Raw genomic sequence first — 20,978 nt, 5'->3', positions numbered from 1 at the left:
AAAGAAAATACAGTGAAGACACTAGAAAGGGGGAGAGAGAAGACAGATCAGGTGCACATCTGTCTCTGACTACCCATTTGCCAGCGGCCTTCAGCTCCTGTCTTCCTGCCCCCGAGGCTTTGAGCTGGTCCCTCTCTGGGGCACACAGTAGGTGCTCCATTTTCACAGAAAAGACACAGAACCTCTCTCCCTCTTTTTGGTGAGCCGCCAACCCCCAGCCACACATCTGCCCCACCCTGCCACGGATGGACTGGTTCCTGGGCCTGAGGTCTGACGAAGGTAAACTCCGATTTATGCCCCAGAGGTACCTGTGGAACACATTTCCACAAAGCAGATCGTACTCAAGATGTCCTGGTGCGAGGTCAAGCCTGTGAAATGTAAGCTGCTGCCAGCCATGTACATATTCCCCAGGGAGCTCCGACATTCCCCCTACATACCGTCAAAGGAGCCCCAAGCGGGTACCCAAGCGGGGCCCGAGTGCAGAGCTGCGACACCCCACCTCAAGGCCTCAGGCAGCCACAAGTTCCATGGAGGCTCACACTAGCCAGAGGGCCTCTTTGACAGCAGATAAACTCCTAAGTACAGGGCCCTGTCTTACGTGCTCTTCATGAATGAAGCGTTTAACGGCCCAGAGGCTGGGCTAAGGCTAAAGCCCTGGGGAAGGTCGGGGTGTGGGGCCCCGAGCTCAGTCCCTGCTACCAACCTTCCAGAATAGTTAAGGCAAAGCGGGGATGGAGGACTGCCCCACTCAAGAGGGAGTTTTCCAGCAGAAGTTAGCTGGCGTGGGCCGGGCCCACTCAGCGCACACACTGGGCTCCTCCAGGGGGCCGTGGGTGTTTCCAGACCTGACGGGGCTACGTCTGCAGCAGACATCGGCTCACCTAAGCAAATACTGGTCCGATGGTGGCTCCTCACTTCCCGATGTGGTCAAATGGCACGCTTGTCTTTGGGAAGGGAGGCAGAAAGGTGGGAGGGGTGAGCTGCTGGCCACGGCACTTCGGCAAGTCTCTCCCCACCGTGGAGCCCCACCCCTAACCCAAGCCCCTCAAGCCAAGGGCAGGGGTACGTGATCTCAAGGACCCAGGATGTCTCTGTTTTGTAAGACAAGAACCCTGCCCCCAGCGGCAAAGCAGCTGCTCAAGGCCACACGTGAATGGAGCCGCTGGACTCCCAGCCCGTGGCCTGTCCTGCTGAGACTCCTCCAACATAGGCAGGAGGCCCAGAGCAGGTCTCCCGCCCACCTCTGCCGGACCCCTTCCCTGGGCAACCCCGGATTCCCCCTTCCCAACTTCCCTAGCCCAAACATGGCCCCTAAGTGGGGCCAGCCGACAGGGTCCACCCATCCCTCCATCCTGTGCTGACAGGGACGGTGGGGGCTCGCTGATGGCAGGGACCACGAGCCCCTCCTCTGTGAGCGCCCCGCCGCCCACACAGGCTGGGCCCCTGGCAGAGGGCTGGGTTCCAGCTCTATCGCCTGCTGGGGCGGTTACCTCTCCTGGCTCGGCTGTGAGGCACAGAAGGGCTGGCGTGAGGGCAGCTCACCTGTGAGGCTGAAATCCGGGAGACCTCTTGCCGCCCAGTGAGGTCGGAGGACGAGACGTTGGCGGGTGCGCCCCTGTGTAGCCTCATGCTCACCTTCCTCTCTCTGTCGACCCGTGAGATCGCTCTGGGAGAAGTGTTGCCTGGGGGCGACGCGGGGGGAAGCTGCCCTCAGCATCTGGGGCCCTGGCCGCCCCGCGCCCCCCTCGGGCCCCGCGCGCTGCCCAAGGTGTCTGCTCACCAGCTTGCTGGATGCGGGAGGCAGGGGTGGAAGCTACAGGCTCGGCCGCACTGCGGAGCCGACTGGCGGTGGCCCCAGTGGGCGGGCCAGGGGGCAGGGCCCTGGTCGCGGACCCCCGGAGCTGCCCCATCCTCTCCTCGCGCTCGTGCTCTCGCCGCTCCCGGTCCACGTCCTCGGGGTTCCGGGCTGCACCCTGTGGGTGTGACATGAGACCTGGTCAGCCCTGCGAGGTCAGCGTGCTCCGGGATCTGGTGCTCCCTCGGGGTCAGAGCGGGGGGAGGCAGGCCAGGTGGGCGTCTTGGGGAAGTGGCATCTCAGAAACCCTCTGGTCCGACCTCCTCCCCACAAAGCAGGAAGCCCAAGAGACCTGGAAATGACCCATGATCACACCGCACAGAGAAACAAAGCCACACAACTGCCCGGAAGGAGAAAGCTGGACCCGAGGAGCAGAGGAAGGTCGCGTGCCCCACGACAACCAAGGGTACTCCGTGGCCCTCCCAACCTGGGTCCCCTCTGTGTAGAGGGCCCCCAGCTCCTCAAGGTTTCCAAATACAGCAGGGCAGGTGTTCAGAGGCCCAGAGAGAGAGTTACAAGGCTAGCTGAAGGCAGGGCCAGGACTCAAACCAGGCTTCCCAGTGCCTAGCAAGGGAATCTTTTCAAAGGGCTGTTCCCCTGCCCCTGGACCTGGCAATGGCTTCTGGCAGGTGCTGTGGGGACCACAACCAAGAGGCCCGGGGGACCCACACAGATGCTGCCTGCCTTGGGATGGGAGCTGGAGAAGGAATGGGCTAGATGCCCCATGGAAGACAAAGAGGCCCAGCAGGCAGACTGTGGCAGAAGGGGTGCGTGAGCCCCTGGGGGCTCTGCCGTCTGGCCACGGCCACCCCCAGTGCAGGAGGAAAGGAGGAAGGCCCAGAGAGGAGTGCGGCATGGGAGCGGCGCCTGGCCGCGTCACCTAGTTGGTCCTGGGGTCGTCCACAGGGAAGGGTGGGGGCTGGCATAAGGGGGGCTGTATCTGTGGAGAGAGCTGCAGGCTGAGTTGGGGGCCTACTCATGGGCCACGGGGTGAGGGCTCCTGCAACCCTGTCTCTCCCAGAGAACTGGCAGAGAAGGCCCTGCCGTCCTTGGGAGATGGGGTAGGGGTGGCCCTTGACTTTAAGCAATTCCGGGAGACAGCGGCTGGGGATCAGAATGATCCCTGAATCCTACTGAAGAACCAAGGCCCAGAGAGGCCTCAGGACCCTCCTGGGGCCACACTGCTCAGAGCAGAGCTGGGGTGTGAACCCAGGCTTCTGCCACCCAGTCCCGCTCTGCTCTCCGCACCCCCAGAGGACTTAGCAGAACATTCTAGGGATGCACATTCCCAGCCCTCCCACCCACAAGCCTGGAAGATGGAAGCACCAGGGCACCATCTCCCGACCTCCAGTCCTCACCCCGGATTCCCACCCACTCAATTACAGATTGGCAAAGAGAATGACTCGGCCAGAAGCACAGCAAAACCTATGATACGAGCTGCAGCACCCACTCAGCACCCACTCATTAAACATCCTGTCCCATGGGCAGAGGGCACATCAACCCTACAAGGCAGGTATGAACTCACTCCCTGGTTGGAGAAACTCAGGCTCAGTGAAGCCAAGTGATTCACTCAGAGGTGCACAGCCCAGGGGCCGTGGATGAGCGGAGGGCTGGAGCCCCTGCCCTTTGTGACCTCAGGAGGCTCAGGCCAACGGCAGGCTCAGGCCTGCGGCAGGCTGAGGTGAGCTACTCTCTCCATTTCCAACCAACCCAAGTGATGCCTCAAGAAACGCACACCAGGGAGGTCTCTTGGCTTTTTATTTGCCCATGTGAAAACACAGAAAGGTCAACATCAAAGTCACACAAGCATTCACCAGTGTCTTATGGACCCCTGTCCTTGGCTGTGTCGAGTTTCCACCTGGCCAGCTAGTTAGACCTCGGAACAGTGGCTCTGTGTGCTGAGAGCAACATCCCAGGCTCCAGGTACCCGGGGATTCCAGGGCCCTGATGCCAAACGATACGAGGCGGCCACTCCAAGGAGGGAAGTTCTCAGTCAAGGGCAGGATCCTTGCCATGGAAGAGCCTGCGGCCCACGGCGTCCAGCACGGTGTCCAGTCTGCTGGTAGGTGCTGATGAAGGTTTCTTGCAGGGGGGAAGGGGTGATGTGGGAGGGGCTTGGTCTCGAGGTGAGAGTGTGGAAGGTCTCCATCGTGTGTCTGCGGATACTTCTGCCAGGGGCAGCGGGAGGCAGCTGAGCTCACTACAGTGGTGATGGGGTCAAAGGTGCCCAATTATCCAGTATGATGGCCCTCAAGTCAGAGGTCGGGGCAGGATAAGGCTGTTGGCACCTTTGCTCAGCTTCTGAGTCCAGGGCCTGTCTCTAAGGGAATCCCAGGAAGGGGTCAGGGTGCCAGCAATGGGTGGAGAGCGTGCTCCCGGCCTGGTTTGAGGCGAGATCTTGTCGGCTGGATGGTCCCATGAGAAGCTCTGTGAGGAGCCATCTGGAGTAGCAGGTCCCACAGAACTTTCTGTGATGACGGGTATGTTCACATCTGCCTTGCTGTGTATGGCAGCCGAATGCCAGCCGCTTGTGGCTCCTGAGAACTTTAAATGTGCCAAATGCAACTGAGGAAGTACGTTTTCAGCTTTAATTAATTTTAATTAAAAATTAGCCACACGTAGCCAGTGGCTACCACGTTGGAGGGCACAGGCCTGGACGATGCAAAATCCATTCCTGGAGCTATACCGAGAAAAGGGCCAAACTCAGGCCAGAACCAGGCTCAGGAATGACTTTCTACATGGATGAGCGGGTGCCCAGTGCCCTGGGGCAAGAAGAGCTGGCCCCGGGCCCTCAGCTGTGCTCCCAGCCGGAAGGTCTGGGGTGAAAGGTGCCCCACTGCCCATCTCTCACCCCTGGGGCCCTTCGGCCTGTGGGACCCCCAACCTCTGCCCCACTCCTTAGGGAACAGTACCAGGCCACTGTCTGAGAGCCAGAGAGAGGAAGGGCACAAGACCAAGTGCCGATCCCAGCGTCCTGGAGAACAAGGCCTCGGTCCTGAGCATCTGGTGGGGCAGGCTGGGGCACCCACCAAGAGGCACGCCACGATGGAACGCAGTACAGGTAGTGGCGTTTAATGAGTTCAGGTTCAATACAGAGGCCACTGACAGGGTCTGGTTGAGGCTGCTCCTGAGGCCCATTGCCACCAGGCCCCTCCAGGGCAGTGAACATCGTCCCTCCTTCAGGCTCTGTTCATCAGGCAGCCGATTTGTCCCCAAGAATCTCGCAGCAGGGCCTTCTCCATCATGCCTCTCCACTGTACTCCCACCATGCCAAGGGATATCTCCTTGGGCCTGGCCCCGGTGGGCTCAGGCACACGTGGGGATGTCAGAACTGGGGCCCTGAGGTCCAGACCACAGGCCAGGAGTGTGGGGGGGGGGGCAGCTCCTCCATGGGCCTATCTGGAGGGTCCTGGGTGCCCAGGGGTGCCAGGCACCTGGAAGGGACAGAGAGAGCACAGCAGGGGCTCAGCCTCTTGTGCTCACTCAGCCGAGCGGTACGTCTTGAAGGCCAGGTCTTGGAGGGTCCTTACCAGTACGTGGGTGGGTACATGGACCCGGCACAGGCACAGGGGTGGGGCCTGGGCAGTGCAATAGCGTTGCTGTCACGGGGCCGAGCCTGGCTCGAGGAAGCCCCCTTTTCCAGAAGAGACGGGAAACAAGACATAGGATTTCACAGATTCCGGAGCTCTAGGCCCAGCTGACTACAACAGTTCTCCCCACCCCACCCCCAAGACTCTTGAGAGAGAGAGAGAGAGAGAGAGAGAGAGGAGGCGCCTAGCAAGGCCCAGGGTCCCATGACCAGGAAGAAGGAAGCCACAATGAAGGGGTCCAGGCAGGCCAAGGGGGCCTCAGTGAAGGCCGCCACCTCGGAGGTGCAGGGCAACAAGAGCAGGATGGTGTAGGCCACGATTAAGACAGCAGGGGGGCCCACCCAGCGCCATCCGGGCCCCACCCATCCAGGTGCCCAGGATGGACTCGAGGCCCAAACAGGCCCCCTTGGGTGTGGTGGGAGGCGGTGCCCTGCCTGGGCCCCGCTGACCGCAGCAGCGCGTGCCGTCAGCACAGATGACACTGGAGTGGGAGAACGGGGGGCTCCGGGACCCCAGTGACGTCACCCGCACTGTCCGGCTCATAGCTCCCCCCCTCCTCCCGGAGCCCCGCCCGCTACGGGGTCACGTCGGCTTTCCCAGTCCAGTCCCCCAAGCCCGCCTCGGCCTCCAGGTGACTCACGAATTTGAGCATGTTCCAGTCGAAGACATAGTCGTAGGAGAAGCCCTGCCGGTGGAAGAGGTTGCGGAAGAGCTGGCGCAGGTAGGAGTAGTCGGGCTTGTCGTCGAACCGCAGCGAACGGCAGAAGTTGAGGTATGTTGAGAACTCAGCTGGTGGAGGGGGACAAAAGGCGCCACCATGAGGCCCATACGCTCCCAGGGCCCCCAACAGCCGGCGCTGTCCCACCCAGCCACCGTCCCTACAGAGGCTTCTGATCTAAGAGGGGTCCAGACGAGGTCCGAGAGGCCGTCCTCCCTACAACGACCCATGAACTGCAGCCTGTCAAGAGCCCGACGGGAACTCTAAGCCACAGGAGAACTTCCATTTCCTCCTCTGAAAATCAGAGGCAAGAGAGGACCCTTGTGAGACGATAGGAAATATACATATTGGTTCCCGCCCCTGGGCCCCGAAAGCCCTTGTACCTGCCTAAGTGGTAAAAGCAGTAGGAGCATCTTTTGCTCTAAGGAGGAGACTCTGGGTTAGGGCTCCCGGATGGGGGCAGGTCAGCAGAAAGACCAATCCAGGATCAGAGGCTTGGAATTTCCAGCCCTCAGCCCCACCCACTTCTCTAGAGAAGGGAGAGGGGCTGGCAATGGAGTTAATGATCACCCGTGCCTCCATAAGTTTATGATGGAGCCTCCATAAATATCCCAATAGCATGGGGTTTGGAGAGCTTCCCAGTCGGTGAACACATCCACACCAGGAGGGTGACACACCCCAACTCCACGCGGACAGAAGCTCCTGCTTTCGGGACCCTCCCAAACCTCACCCTACATATCTCTTCCACTGGCTGTTCATCTGTATCCTTTACCACATCCTTTAATAAACTGGTAGACAAGTAGGTGCTTCCCTGACTTCCGGGAGCCAAATTAATCAAAGCCAAGGAGGGAGTTTATTTATAGTCAATCAGCCAGACGCACAGGTGGCAACCCGGACTCGTGACTGGCATCTGAAGTGTGGTGGGAACAGCCTTGCGGGACTGAGCCCTTACCCTGTGGGATGTGACACTGCCTCCAGGGAGACAGTGTCGGAACGGAGTTAAGCTCTAGGACACCGGCTGGTGTCAGAGAATTGCTTGCTGAGGGAAAAGAACCCCAGACCTTCGGTGACCAGAAGTGTCAGAAGTGAGGTGTTCCGTGAGAGAAGTGAAGGAGACGCCCAGGAAGAGGAAGGTCTGGAGTTTCTCCTGACATTCAGCCCTTACGAGGTGAGGCCGGAGTGCGGGTTGGGGACACTCGCTATTTACCGGCCAGGCCTCCTAGCTGTGCCTGGACAGTGGCAGAGCCTGTGACTGACGTTCTGGTGCCAGGCAGTGGTAGCCCAGGACAGGCTCATCTGCCCCTCAGAAGGCGCCTCAGGGGTCCCAGGCTAACCACCTGCCCCACTGGGCTACTCACAGGGGTAGCCTTTACAGAGGACCTCAATGGGTGTCGACATCTTCTTCTCGCTGATCCGCTCGTACTTCTGGCGCTTGGTGGCCGCTTTGAGGCCCTGCCAGGGCAGGGAGCCCAGGTTGAAGTACATAAGCACGTAGCCCAGACTCTCCAGGTCATCTCGACGGCTTTGCTCTGCAGAGTCAAGGACGACGTGAGGGGCAGGGTCCGCTTGGGCTCCCGGCGGGCGGGAGTCAGGACCCCCTTCTCCAGGACACGCTCCTTGATTGAGGGGAACAACCCCCACTGTGCACCCAGCACAAGCCCCCCACCTTGTCACATGCTGGCTTGCTGCAGCACCACTATGAACAGGCACTGTTATCACCCCCTTCTACAAGAGAAGGGGCCGGAGGCTGAGCTTTTCCAACACAACCTAGGCCTAGTTTTTCCAGCTCAGGCTCTCATTCATTCAGCAACTATGCAGTGGGCACCCCGGGGCCTCCTTGCCTGGCCAACCCTGCGGATAAGGCTCAAGCAGTGGCACCAGACAGGGCTCGGGTCAGTTCTGACTTTGGCACTTGCTAAGCTGTATGACCTTAAGCGACCTGTGTCACACGGTGAGCCAGCATTTCCCACACGTAAAAATGAGGAAACAGGGCTTCCCTGGTGGCGCAGTGGTTAAGAATCCGCCTGCCAATGCAGGGTACACGGGTTCGAGCCCTGATCCGGGAAGATCTCACATGCCGCAGAGCAACTACGCCTTTGCGCCACAACTACTGAGCCTGCGCTCTAGAGCCTGCGAGCCACAACTACTGAGCCCTCATGCCGCAACTACTGAAGCCTGCGCGCCTAGAGCCCGTGCTCCGCAACAAGAGAAGCCACCGCAATGAGAAGCCCGCGCACCGCAACGAAGGGTAGCCCCCACTTGCCGCAACTAAAGAAGGGCTGCGCGCAGCAACAAAGACCCAAGGCAGCCAAAAGTAAACAAATAAATTTATAAAAAAAAAAAAAAAAAAAATGGGGAAACAGCCTTGCGCACCAAGGCTGCTGCGGGGATGAGTAAGGCACGAGAGGGCTGGTGCTCGGCACCCCACAGCTCTTCTTGTGAAAGAGAAGACCTGCCTGTGCGGCCAGCCAGGGGAATAAACCCAGGCTGCAGAAGGAAAGCCAGGGCCCTGGCCAGCAGCCCGTGGGTGTACTCTGCTCCCGGGCCTCGCTCACTCACCGATGCCCAGGTGGGTGTTGATGGAGGCGTAGCGGGCAGTGCCAGTCAGGTTCTTGTTTTCCCGGTAGGGGATGTGCTGGTGGGTGCGGGCGTCCCGGTACTTCTTGGCCAGGCCGAAGTCAATGATGTACACCAGGTTGCCCTTCTTCCCCAGCCCCATGAGGAAGTTGTCGGGCTTGACGTCCCGGTGTATGAAGTTCTTGGAGTGGATGTACTCAATGCGGCTGATCTGGGGGAGGGGAGAGCAAGTCGTTCAGCACATGTTCCACACAGAGGCTGGGGCCGTACAGATGGAAAACACATCCGTGGTCCCTGCCACGGGTGGGGGGGGCGGGGAGGGCCAGATCAGTCTGCAATCACCATGTATGATGATTTCAAGGGTCAGGTCATGGAAGGCTTCCTGGAGGAAGTGACAGTAGAGAGGAACTCTGAAGGAAGAGTTCATCAAGTTCGCTGTGACAAAGGAAAGAGAGCAAGGCAGGAAAGCGAATGGCAAGATCTAGAAATGAAGCCCAGAAAGGCATTCAGGCCTCACCTGCCTGGCTCTACACCCACAGAGGACGTGAGAGGCCCTCAAGGGACCAAAGACGCATTTTGAAGGCTGTTCTGGCAACCAGACTGGGGCGAACAGGAGGACCAGTGAACCCTAAACTTGGCAGGGGTGACAGAGATGGCACACACAGACAGGACTTGTCCCCTGGCTTCCAGAGGACACCAAACTAAGGCGGACACACAGGCCCTTGTCTTCCTTTAAACAATGTGTTAGAAACCTAAATCAACATATAGGTACACAATAGGTCCTCTGGCAGGTTGGTCCCCTCCCTGGGCCTCAGGCTTCTGAGTATCTCCTAAACCCTTTTTGAGTCTCCCGTCCTATGAGAATCCGACAACCCTCCTCTGCACACACACATCTAGCCTAAAACTGGAGAATGTTTGCAGACGTTCTGGAGGGCAGCCACAGCTACAGACCCCTATGTAACAAGATCTCCATGTATCATTCCAGGGCTAGAATTCTATGCTTTTTAAATTTTCTTTTCCTAAAATTTTCCTCCCTTGAACTTATAAAGGGATGGAGGACCTAAGCATTGCTTGTCCGTGGGCTCCTGCTCTGGTCCAGGCACCGTGTGGCGTCCCAGGTGACTGCACAACAACCCAGCAAAGGGAAGACGCTCCTGAGGAGACTGAAGCCCAGCAGCTCACCTACAGTCAACCCACAGGGACAGGACCCAGGTCTGTGTGACCACAGGCTTTACACTCACCTGAGGGCAGGGTCCCAGTCCTTGCCCGGAAGCCCAACCGAGCAGGTCTGGAGTGGAAACTGGGACCCTCCTCACCTACCCCCCAACCGTGGCTGATGGTCAAGGTCCCGTGGTTCTGGTCCAGGAACCAGGCCTGTCCTACGTCGCCGTCACTGCCTCCTGGCTCCAGCATCCTCCAGCTGGGTACCCAGTGCCCACTGGCACAACGGGGCAGGGGAGGTTGGAAGGGAAGCTGGGAGCCCAGTCCCCAGCCCGAGTGGCTAGGTGGGGGACTCACCATCTGGTCGGCCAGGAGCAGCACCGTCTTGAGGCTGAACTTGCGGGAGCAGAAGTTGAAGAGGTCCTCGAGGCTGGGCCCCAGCAGCTCCATGACCATCACATTGTAGTCTCCCTCGGCTCCGCACCACTTGATGGACGGGATTCCCACTGTGGGGGACGCAGGGCTGTCAGGGCCGGTCACTCCCCACCCCGCCCAGCCCCGGGGCCCCTCCCACGTGCGCACATGCGCAGAGCTCCTCCGGCCCCCCCTCCGGCCCTCACCTCCCCCCTGCATCATCTTGTAGAACTTGCTCTCGATGTGCAGCTGCGGGTGCTTCGTCTTCACACACTCCAGCTTGATGGCGACTTCTTCACCAGAGGCGATGTTGGCACCTACCGGGGCAAAGGGACCGGGGCCACCCTCAGCTGGGCAGGCAGCACCAGACCAGGACCCACTAAGCGTCTGCCCCCGAGCAGCTCAGCGCCCCCTGGGGAAGGCTGTGCAGAGGGCCCGGCACTGTATCCAAGGGAAGCGGAGGGACTGCGGGACACAGAGCAGGCGCCCGACCCAGCCTGGGTGGCCGGGGAGAGCCAGAGCTGCAGCTCGTGCCAGGGGAAGGAGGTGAGGGCTATGGACCATTCAGAGAACCGGAGGCTGGGGCAGCAGGAAGGCTGGATGCGAGGGGGGTCGAGGCACAGCCGAAAAACGCTCACAGACCAGTAAGGGGAACTTCACCCTGGAGCGTGGGAGCTACTGAGGACTCCCGAGCCGAAGAGAGGTGAGGTCAGTGGGGTGTGGGGCTGAGGAGGAGAGAAGGGAGGGGGGCAAGGCTGTATCAAGAAAGACCCAAATTCCCGCTGCACCTGGCCTCAGTCTCCCCAGCTACAGTAACGGGTGGGCTGACTTGGAGGGCTGGGGGCTAGGCTGAGAGGCCGGCTCCTTCTTGGGGCCAAGCGGGACCGTAGCTGCCACAACTGAACGGTGTAGTCTTAGCACACAGACAACAGAGAAAGTCCGGAGGAGGGCACAACGACTGGAAGAACTGAGGACAGGCAGGATAAAGCCAGCACCTCAAATCAGGGGACGAGATGGGGCTATGCAACAAACGTCCTTGGAATAACTGGCATCTGAGAAAAGACAGCCCAGCTCACAACACGCACCGGAAGTCCGAAGTGGAGCAAAATATAGTACGGGGGGAAAAATATCGGAGTGTAAGTTGGCTCAGCCACTTCGGAAACCAGGTTGGTCTCTACCTGGTAAAGCTGAACACACACAAACCCTTGGCCAAGCCAGTCCACTCCCAAGTGTATGCCCTTCAGAACCGTGAGCACCGGGAGGACACGAAAGGACCTGCACAGCAACAAAGCCCACAAAGTCCAGCACCAGAAGGATGGCTACAGGGTGGTGCAAGCGCCCCGGGGATGCCACAGGCACTGGAAGGCATACATGACGGCTAAGTGGGTGGCTCTCAGCATCTGAACCCTGAGTGCAGACAGCAAGGAGCAGCACCGTTCACAAGAGCCAGAAGGTGGAGACACCTGAACGTCCATCAAAAGAGGCGTGGAGAGCCACTCTGCCTGTCCCTGAGAAGGAATGGCGCGCTGACACATGCTGTGGCATCAGTGAACCTTAAAAACACTACGCTCAGTGAATAAGTCACACACCGAAGGGCAAAGAAATACTGTCTGATTCCATTACATGAAATGCCCAGAACAGATGAATCCATGGAGACAAAGAGTAGACTGGTGGTTGCCACAGGCTGGGGGCAGGGGGAAATAGGATGGGCCTGCTTAATAGGTGCAGGGTTTTCTTCTGGGTGATAAAAACGTCTTGGAACTAGGTAGGGATGGTGGTCGCACAACACTGGGGCTGTACTAAATACCACTAACTTGTGCACTTTTAAAATGGTTAATTTTATGTTGTGTGAATTTCACCTCAGTTTAGGGAAAAAAAAAAAAGAGGAAGGCAGACAGAAGGATGTAAGCACAGTTCTAATTGTCTCAATTTCAAAACACACAACACTGAAATATATATAGTTTAGGGATATAAACATGCGATAGAACTAACAGAAGAGACTAACTTAAAATGTCAAGATAGTGGTTACCTCTGTGTGGGGGAGGCAGAGGGCGGGACGGGGTGGGGTGGGGTACCAGGGGCCTTCAAGGTGACAGGCATGTCCCCCTCCAACTGGGTGTTGGGAAGGATGCCTTATACCATGCACATGTTTTATACATTTAATAAAAAAGTAAAACAATGAGATGTTAGAAGAAAGGAGCACTGCCTTTTAATTTGGGGGTAGGCAAGGCTTTTTATCCCGAGTTAAAATCCAGAAGCCATTAAAGAGAAAAAAAAAAAGGCTCTCTTCCCTCCTCCAAAAAAGGAATCCCTCTCCACGGCAAAAACACCAGAAACAAAGTCCTAAGAAATAGTGCACACTCTTATCAACAGCAAAGAGCTAACATCACACTAACATATAATGAGCACCTACAAAGCAGTAGGAAAAGGACCAATGACTCCATAGGAAATAGGGTAAAGGATTCAAACACACACTTCACAGAGAAAGAAAGAAATCATTAGTATAAAAATGGCTTACTCAGGGACTTCCCTGGTTGTCTAGCGGGTGAGACTCCGAGTTCCCAATGCAGACGGCCCGGTTTCGATTCTGGTCGGGGAACTAGGTACTGCAGGCATGCTGCAACTAAGGATCCCGAGTATGGCAACCAAGACCCACAGCAGCCACAATAAATGAATAAATAAATATTAAAAGACCACGTCCACCCGAGCCGGCCTGTGCTCTCGGTGGGAGGGGTCACTCCTCCCCAGCGGTCGCCATGTGAACTGGGGAAGCCTGGCTGCAAGGCCTCTCGGCTCCCTCCGTCTCCCACTCCGGGGACTTTACTCGATACCCTCGCACAGTGCAAAATAAGGCCTGGACGAGGCTGTCCACTTAGGCTGTTTGCAACAGTAAAAGCTTGGAAACAACCCAAATGTCCAGCAGTGGGGACTGGTTAAATAAAGAAAGGCCCATCCATAAAACGGAACACAATGGAGAAAGAAAGAGGAAGCTCTCTCGGTGCAGAAGTGGAAAGATCTCAAAGATACAGGAAGTGAAAAAGCAAACTACAGAACAGTATGTATTATATGCTCTCCTTTCAGTGGTTAAAGAAAAAAAACGGGAAACAATATGTGTCTGTGTTTGTTTGTGTCAACATAAAGAAACACTCAAAAGGAGCATGAGAAGCCAGTGAAGACTGGGCAGGGTTGGATCAGGACAGGAGGGGAAGAGGACATTTCTCTGATACCGTGTTACGTCTCATCATTTTCTTCAACACCTTTGTTGAGACATAATTCACATTCTACACAATTACTTCTTTAAAGTGTACAATTCGGTGGTTTTCGGTATATCCACAAGGTCACGTAACCAACACCACAATCAACTTTAGAACACTTTCACCATCCCCAAAACACCTGCATCTCTTAGTGGTCGCTCCCCATCTCCCCCAACGCCCCAGCTCTAGACAACCACTAATCCACTTTCTGTCTCTATGGACGTGCCTACTCCTGATATTTCATATAAAGAGAATCATAGAATATGTGATCTTTTGTGACTGGCTTCTTTCACTTAGCATGTTTTTGTGGTTTGGTTTTGTGTTTTCATTTCTGAACCACTTAAAACTTAAAAAAAAAAAAAAGTGGATTCCCAAATCCAGTGAGCAATGGGAGAGAAAGTGCTTTGCAAACTGTAAAGTGCTTTTGAGACGTCAAAACTCATCACTGGGGAGAGCCTCACACGTTTCCAGGCGACAGTGAGGATGGGGGTGGGGGTGGGGGTGGGGGGGAGCTGGGGCTCACTGCAGTCCACTGGCCGTGCAGTGGGAGGAAAGGCTGCAAGGGCTCCTGCTGTGTGAGCAGGACCATCCCAGACTGTGGTCACAGCACGTGCAAAGGCCCGACAGGAGCGGGTGCAGTGAACGCTGGGTGGTCTGGTGCAGCTGGAACTCGAGGTGGCTGAAGAAGACAGTGGAAGAGGTGAGTCAGGGGGAGATGGGGAGGGGCTCAAATGCCAAGCTACGATCCTGGCCATCAGCCTGAGACTCCAGGGGCCAGGCATCGATGCCTTATTACAGGGCACTGCTGACGCTCTGCTCTGGGGCAGTCCTGTGCACCGCAGGGTGTTTACCAGCATCCCTGACTCTACCCACTAGCTGCCAGCAGCACACCCCCACGCTGAGGTGAAACAACCAACAATGTCTCCAGACCTTGCCAAACGTCCCCTGTGAGACAAAATCTGGCCTCCCTCCCCTTGTTGAGACCCACTGGTGTATTAGAAAGGACAGGAGCGGACTTGAGGTGTGGGGGGGGTGGGACCCGGAAGGAGGCTGCTGCAATTGTCCAGACGATGGCGGCCCCGCCCAGGCAGGGGGAAGAGACCAAGAGACACTGGATGATGCAGGGCCTTCGGCACTTATGACTCAGCAGATTGCGCAGGGAGCAGAGGTGCCCGGAGAATGTCCCTTCCCGAAATGGGGAGGTGGAGGGGAAGAGCCCTTTGTCCCCTTGAGCTCTTACACCATCCTGCCAGTACTACTGTTTGTATCATATGAGGAAACGGAGACACCAAAGGTCAATGACCAAATGCCACACAACTTCCCTGAACAGGGACCTAAGCTGTTAGGCAAAGGCTTCTGACCCCAAGCAACTGCTGGAAAGCTGTCACAGCAGCTGCCTACGGGTCCCACCACCACCAGACCCCTGCACTGCCTCTGAACTCTACCAGGAAGCTGCCAGTCTGCTCTCTGACCTCCCTCACTTCTCACAACCACTGACCTAAGGCTCAGAGAGGATACGTAACTGGCCTGAGGTCACACAGAACTGGCTGGGGCAGAGCCAGGATCTGAAACTTAGTCTCTAGAGCCCCTGCTTTTTTCTCTACTCCAATTCCCTAGCATCTCATTCATTCAGTCACCAGACACATACCGAGCCCTGGGCCACCTGAGGCAGCCCTGCCCCGGAGGAGCTCAGCTCACCTTCCCCGGGAACAACAAAGGATAACTTTGATAAAGTGAAAAGTGCCAGGCAAAGGCAGCAGAGAACGAGCAGCCCTGTCGGGGGACGAGCCAGTGTGGAAAACAAACTTGGATGTAGAGAAGGGCTCAGGCCTGGCCAGCCCTAGAGGGTCTGGGGCCTTGGCAAGTTCTAGGTGGGGAGGGGGATGACCAAGCTCAAGTGGGGCCTCACCCACACACTCACAGACGGTACAATTGGGACCAGGCGGGACTGCAGGTGGGCAGTACCCACACCATCCCCCGCTGGGGTGCACCGCTCCTTCCCCCATCTGGAACTGAGGACCAGAGACTAAGAGGTGTAGAGAGCTCCTGAGGCACATGGCCAGCGGTTGGTAGAGTGGGTGGCACAGGCTCGGCCACTTCCGGACCCCATGCAGCCAAGGTGAGGCCCTACCAGAGCTGGCCCCGCATGATGCCGAGGGGAGAGGGAGGAGGGGCTGGAAGAGGAGTACAGGCCTTGCAGCCACATCCACAAATGTGCTCGCCTTCAGTCGATCCTGGAAAGCAGGGCCTGGAGGCCGCGCCCAGCCCCACCTGCAGAGGCCATCTGGAGTCAGGCCCTGGCACTGGCACCAGTGACAAGAATGTGGCCAGAGCTTTGAACAAAGGGAGCCAGTGAGGCCAGCCGGGGAGGCCCTACAATCACTACCATCCCCACACCAGCGAGAGGGGCCCAGGAAGGAGCTGGCAGGACACTGCATCAGGCCAGGGTCCCCGAGGCCTGTGCAGCCAGCGAAGGCTGGACAGTCAGCAGAGAACCAGCTCCCTACCCCCCCAGCTCAGGCCCAAAAGGACCCAGCTCCCGAGAGTAGCAAATCCTAACCAAGACTGAGGGTTGGGGGACAGACACAACAAAAAAGCACCACTGCAGGGCCGAGCATGTGCAGAGCTTCTGCATGCTGTGATCTCACTACTTCTCACCACCCCGGAGGCCTCGCAACTCCATTTTACAGATGGGGAAGCCAAGGCTGGCAGAGGTCATCACTTGCTCAAGGGCATACAGTGAGGAAAAGAAACGCCAGTACCTAAACCCTGGTAGAATTTACTCCAAAGCCTGTACAAAGAGGAGTAAACCCGGACCTAGTTTTTAAAATGAACTAGATGGGGGCTTCCCTGGTGGCGCAGTGGTTAAGAATCCGCCTGCCAATATAAGGGACACGGGTTCGAGCCCTGGTCTGGGAAGATCCCACATGCCGCACAGCAACTAAGCCCGTGCACCACAGCTACTAAGCCTGCACTCTAGAGCCCGCGTGCCACAACTACTGAGCCCTCGTGCCACAAGTACTGAAGCCCGCGCACCTAGAGCCCGTGCTCCGCAACAAGAGAAGCCACCGCATTGAGAAGCCCGCGCACCGCAACGAGGAGTAGCCCCCACTCGCCGCAACTAGAGAAAGCCCACGCGCGGCAACGAAGACCCAACGCAGCCAAAAATAAATAAATATATTTTTTTAAAAATGAACTAGATGATTACTGGATAAACAGGAAGTATTGCCCCCAGCAAGGTCCCACCACATGGACCAGGGACACTGACTTTCTGAATGACCTTGGGTTGCCCCTCCATCTATGGGCCTCAGTTTCCCTTCTGCAAAGAGAAGGCCTGGGGCTGGGTGCTGTCTAGGAGCAGGTATGCACCAGCCAAAAGCTGCCTCTCCCTGCCCTTTGCCCTCAGGCCAGTGGCTCCAGGCTTCAGTCCTGAGCCCAAAGCCTCCATGATAAGAGGGTCCTTTATACCCACCCCAATTTCACAAACAGTAAGAAGACGGGCACCCCCTTTCACAGATGAGAATGCTGAGGCTCAGAGAGAGAAAGTGACTTATCTCAGGTCACACAGCACATGAGAAATAGACTGGGGACCTGAACTTGCCCCCATATCCCCACATTCTTCTCTCCTGCCATAAGTGAAGCCGCTTCACAGGCCTCTGCACGTCACAGCCCCCATTTCCTCATTCATTCATTTGAAAGGCCTTCACTGAGCCCCCACGTGCTGGGTGCTGGGGTGAGAAGGTGGACACAACCCAACGCCTCCCCGCCTCCCCCCAGAGGAGCTCAGAGTCACAGAGCAAACCTTTCAAACAGCTCCATACTGCACTGTTCCTTCCCTCTGTTCTGAGCTCTGCTGTGCTTACAGGAGGGTGATCTACTAGGTGTCTGACAATGACCTGCACATCTGGCTGGCACGTTACAGTTTACAAGATGCTTTCCCACGCGCCCATTTCACTTGTGCCTCATGAAAGTCCTTAGTCGGCCAGGCATCAGAATCACACAAACCACCAACAGCACAAAGCCAGGACTGACGGCTCCTCTCCCACGTCCTGCCCTCTACGCTCCCACACCTGTGGAGGGAGAACGTCTGCCTTTTCTAGTTTGTTTGTTTGTTTGTTTTCTTTTCTTTTTTGGCCACGCCACACGGCTTGCGGGATCTTAGTTCTCCGACCGGGGATCAAACCCGCACCCTTGGCAGTGAAAGTGTGGAGTCCTAACCACTGGACCACCAGGGAATTCCCTGTCTTTTCTAGTTTTGGAGAGAAGCCTCGGTGGCCAACTTGATTGTGCTGCCCCCGTCTCAATGTGTGAAGCAGGGACAGCTCGGCACCATCTCTACAGGCTGTTGTGAGGGAAGATGGCATTCAAACAGGGCCCAGCCCAGCCTGAGTACTGTCCAGAGAATGTGGGCATACATGTCCCCTTCCCCTCTGATGGGGAAGGGGCAGCTCACTGAGAAGCAGTGTCATACCCTAAGAGGGCAGGGACCCAGATCACTGAGTAAGAGAAACCCCCCCGAGTTCTGAAGCAGCAAGCACGGCACACTGACCTGTCAGTTTCCTCTGCCCAGGACAGAACTGACTTATTGTTCTTTTCCCAAGAGGGAAACAGAGGCACAGATGCTTCCAAGGGCACAGGGACAGGAATGGGGAGAAACCCCAGGGGCTGCCACCTTGCTCTAACAACTCCAATTCACGATTACCAACACAGTCTCTCCCCTCCAGACCAACAACTGCCAAGGAAGGGCCGTGCCCCCTGCCTGTGCCCCGCGCCCCCAGGGCAGCTGAGAAAGGAGCATTCTCCTGGGTCAAGGACGGGGTGAGATGTCAGTGATTTGTTTAATCAACAACAAGAGAGCAAACTCAAGACTTTCAACAGGAAGCACATCCAGGGAGAGAGATCCTAAAAGCTAAGACCGACCCCCGCCCCGGCCCTGAGGTTGGCCCTGAGGTTACGGGGGAGCCTTCGTCATTCCGAAGCCTTCCTGGACTGAATTCCAAGAGGCCGGACCACGGGGAGGGGGCCTAGCTGGGAGCAATCAGCTTGCTCAAGCCTCTTCTGTCCACCAGCATCCTTCCCCCAGGAGACAAGAGACAGGGGGGCTAACCCAGCTTGGGTTTTCCCACGCCCAGCTGGAGACCCAGCTCATCTGCAGCTAGAAACCGGAGTTAAAAATACCCTCCTTTGCCCGGACTGCAGCAAGTGGGAACCCCATCCTGCCCTGACTGAGGAGCCCCTCGGCCTGCCTCACCCCCAGCCTGCTGCTTCCCTCCCCACCTGGGATGGTTCTGGGGACAAAATGACCAAAACACACCACCAGAGCCACATTCTGACTTCAGAGCATGAAATGTTGGCATCTTTCCTCCTAGTGCCCAGGGCTGTCCTAGGGGCTCCAGAGCCACTGAGCTGGAGCCAGAAACGCTCACCTAGGTAGATATCTCCGAAGGAGCCACTCCCGATCTTCCGGCCCAGGCGGTACTTGTTCCCGACACGTAGCTCCATGGTTCACTCTTGCTGCAAAAGTAAACAGAAACACAGGGTCAGAGAAGAGGGAAGCTGGGAAGGGGGCCTAGCCCCCGGAGCCCACTCTTCCCCCACCAAAGGTCAGGCAAAGCCACGAGAAACTTGGGACATCACCATCCTCCCTCCCACCGTCCAGGAAGGGATTTGGCCTTGCTTTGCCTAAAAGCAACCAGGTGTCAGGTAGGCCAATAGCCTCCATCTGTGGTGAGGCTATTAGAACAGGTGTCAGTGCAGCCAGGCAGAAGCGGGACTAGAGACAAGGCCCAGGAGGAAAAGAGCAAAGCAAGCATCTCCTCGGGGGTTACTCATTCAGGGACCCTCCGATAGGAGCCTCTCAGGGGCAGGCCAGTCACAATGGGCAAACACTCTGAAAGGAAAATCAAGGACAAAGTGGGTGATGGGGAGGTGGGATGCAGGAGCTGATCACCCTGGGGGTGCGGCCATGGCAACCACCAGCAAATTCCAACCTCCAGGGATTGGAGGACAGCTTGAACTGTCTCCAGAGGAGTTCCTCAGCCCCATCAGGACTGACAGGATCCCCGTGCCCCCATCCTTACCCCAGGCCTCCAGCTTCCAGCACCAAGAACTGGAGGCCAGGTCTTCACAGCCTGGGCTGGTCTTCCCAGAGGCAGACCTTGCAAGTCTGCAGTGTGCCCTGCCCAACTCACGGGGAAGGCAAGAAAGGGGCCCCCAGAACATCCACCTTCTGGTCCTCCCCCTCTCTCGACCTCACAACACCAAGAACCTCACAAAGGACTCTCTGCAAGGATCTCTCTGGATGAACAGTTTGGGGCTGGTTTTCTTCCAGATTAGGAGGGTCTCCTAAGAGGGCCCTGCAGAGCAACTGAGGGGACCAAAGCCAGGTTTGGAGCTGAAGGACCAGCTTCTGTGGTGTGGGAGGAGGTCTGGGGGGAAAGCGCTGATCTGAGCACTTCCCTCCTTCCTGTGCCCCACCCTGGGTGTCCAAGCTCACAGAACATCAGGGGCCATGCTGGTAGGGATGCCTCTGCTCTGGCCTGGGGCAAAGGTCTGGGCAGCAGAGGAGGAAACTCAAAAGGCCAGGAGGAGGTGGTTTTTGCTCTGGGGGATGGGGAGGGTTGGCCTATGAAATAAGGAGAGGGATGGGGGGTCCCTAAGATCTCAGAGGGTCTACGAGAGGGCAAGTGCAGAAAACTATAAAGAGGTGCCGCTCCCTGCAGACAGGGAACTGAGGCCCAGGGAGGACACGCCACCTGCTCCCCACCCCACCCCAGCAGCAAGTTAGTGACAGTTTCCTCCCCTAAGACCCAGACAAGGTTCCTGCTGCCCTGCCTGGCAGCCTCCACCCTCTCAAACAGGACCTATTTCATGCCAGGGCCAGGAGGCAAACAAAACAGGAAGGTGGAAAAGCAGCTGTGTGCGGCACAGAGGCTCTGTCCCTTCCCCATGCCGAGTACTACCCCAAAAGCCAGACCCACCCGGGATGGGAGACGGGAGAGCTGTATTCCACAGTTGGTCAGGCTGGAGCTCTCCACCCCAGCAGAGGCAAGGAGCCAATAGTTCCTGCCCAGGAGAGACATCCAGCCCCAGCACTAGTTCCCAGGGAGCCGCCACTAGCCCTTCACCAATGGTCACAAGGAAGGAGCTCCACCCGGCGCCAGCCAAACTCCGGGCTCTCCACCAAGGGCCTCTGCCCACACGCCTGGCCAGTCCCAGCTGAGGTGCCAGGGCTGCCGACAGAACACACTCCACATATGCGGGAAACTCACATGCCATACACCTCACATACACACCGTCCCGTGTGTACACTCCAAAGGAAGAAACCGCAGACATACACTGTGAGCCCTGCTTGGGGAAGGGGGTGGGGGGTGGGCGGGTGTGTACACACACAAACAAATCCCCCCCCC

General features: G+C 57.3%; 1 protein-coding gene across 2 annotated transcripts in view; it reads right to left on the bottom strand.

Moving 5' to 3' along the window:
• The window catches only part of CSNK1E (casein kinase 1 epsilon), a 23,531-nt gene continuing 2,553 nt past the window's right edge, over positions 1-20,978 (bottom strand). The window contains exons 2-11 of one of the 2 annotated variants that reach the window (XM_007454023.1): positions 18,996-19,083; positions 10,522-10,632; positions 10,259-10,407; positions 8,723-8,951; positions 7,522-7,692; positions 6,086-6,234; positions 1,781-1,973; positions 1,543-1,682; positions 882-944; positions 1-21 (exon numbers count right to left, since the gene is read on the bottom strand). In XM_007454023.1, coding sequence (XP_007454085.1) covers positions 912-944; positions 1,543-1,682; positions 1,781-1,973; positions 6,086-6,234; positions 7,522-7,692; positions 8,723-8,951; positions 10,259-10,407; positions 10,522-10,632; positions 18,996-19,071 — 1,251 coding nt within the window. In that variant the 5' untranslated portion in view covers positions 19,072-19,083 and the 3' untranslated portion in view covers positions 1-21; positions 882-911. Of the gene's footprint in view, positions 22-881; positions 945-1,542; positions 1,705-1,780; positions 1,974-6,085; positions 6,235-7,521; positions 7,693-8,722; positions 8,952-10,258; positions 10,408-10,521; positions 10,633-18,995; positions 19,084-20,978 lie in introns of those variants that run through there. The other variant, XM_007454024.1, reaches the window with a different exon arrangement.

This window comes from Lipotes vexillifer, unplaced genomic scaffold (assembly GCF_000442215.2).
Source record: "Lipotes vexillifer unplaced genomic scaffold, Lipotes_vexillifer_v1.1 scaffold382, whole genome shotgun sequence".
Classification (NCBI taxonomy): Eukaryota; Metazoa; Chordata; class Mammalia; order Artiodactyla; family Lipotidae; genus Lipotes; species Lipotes vexillifer.
Note: the sequence above shows the minus strand (reverse complement) of the source record. Positions and strands in the feature narration are given on the sequence as shown.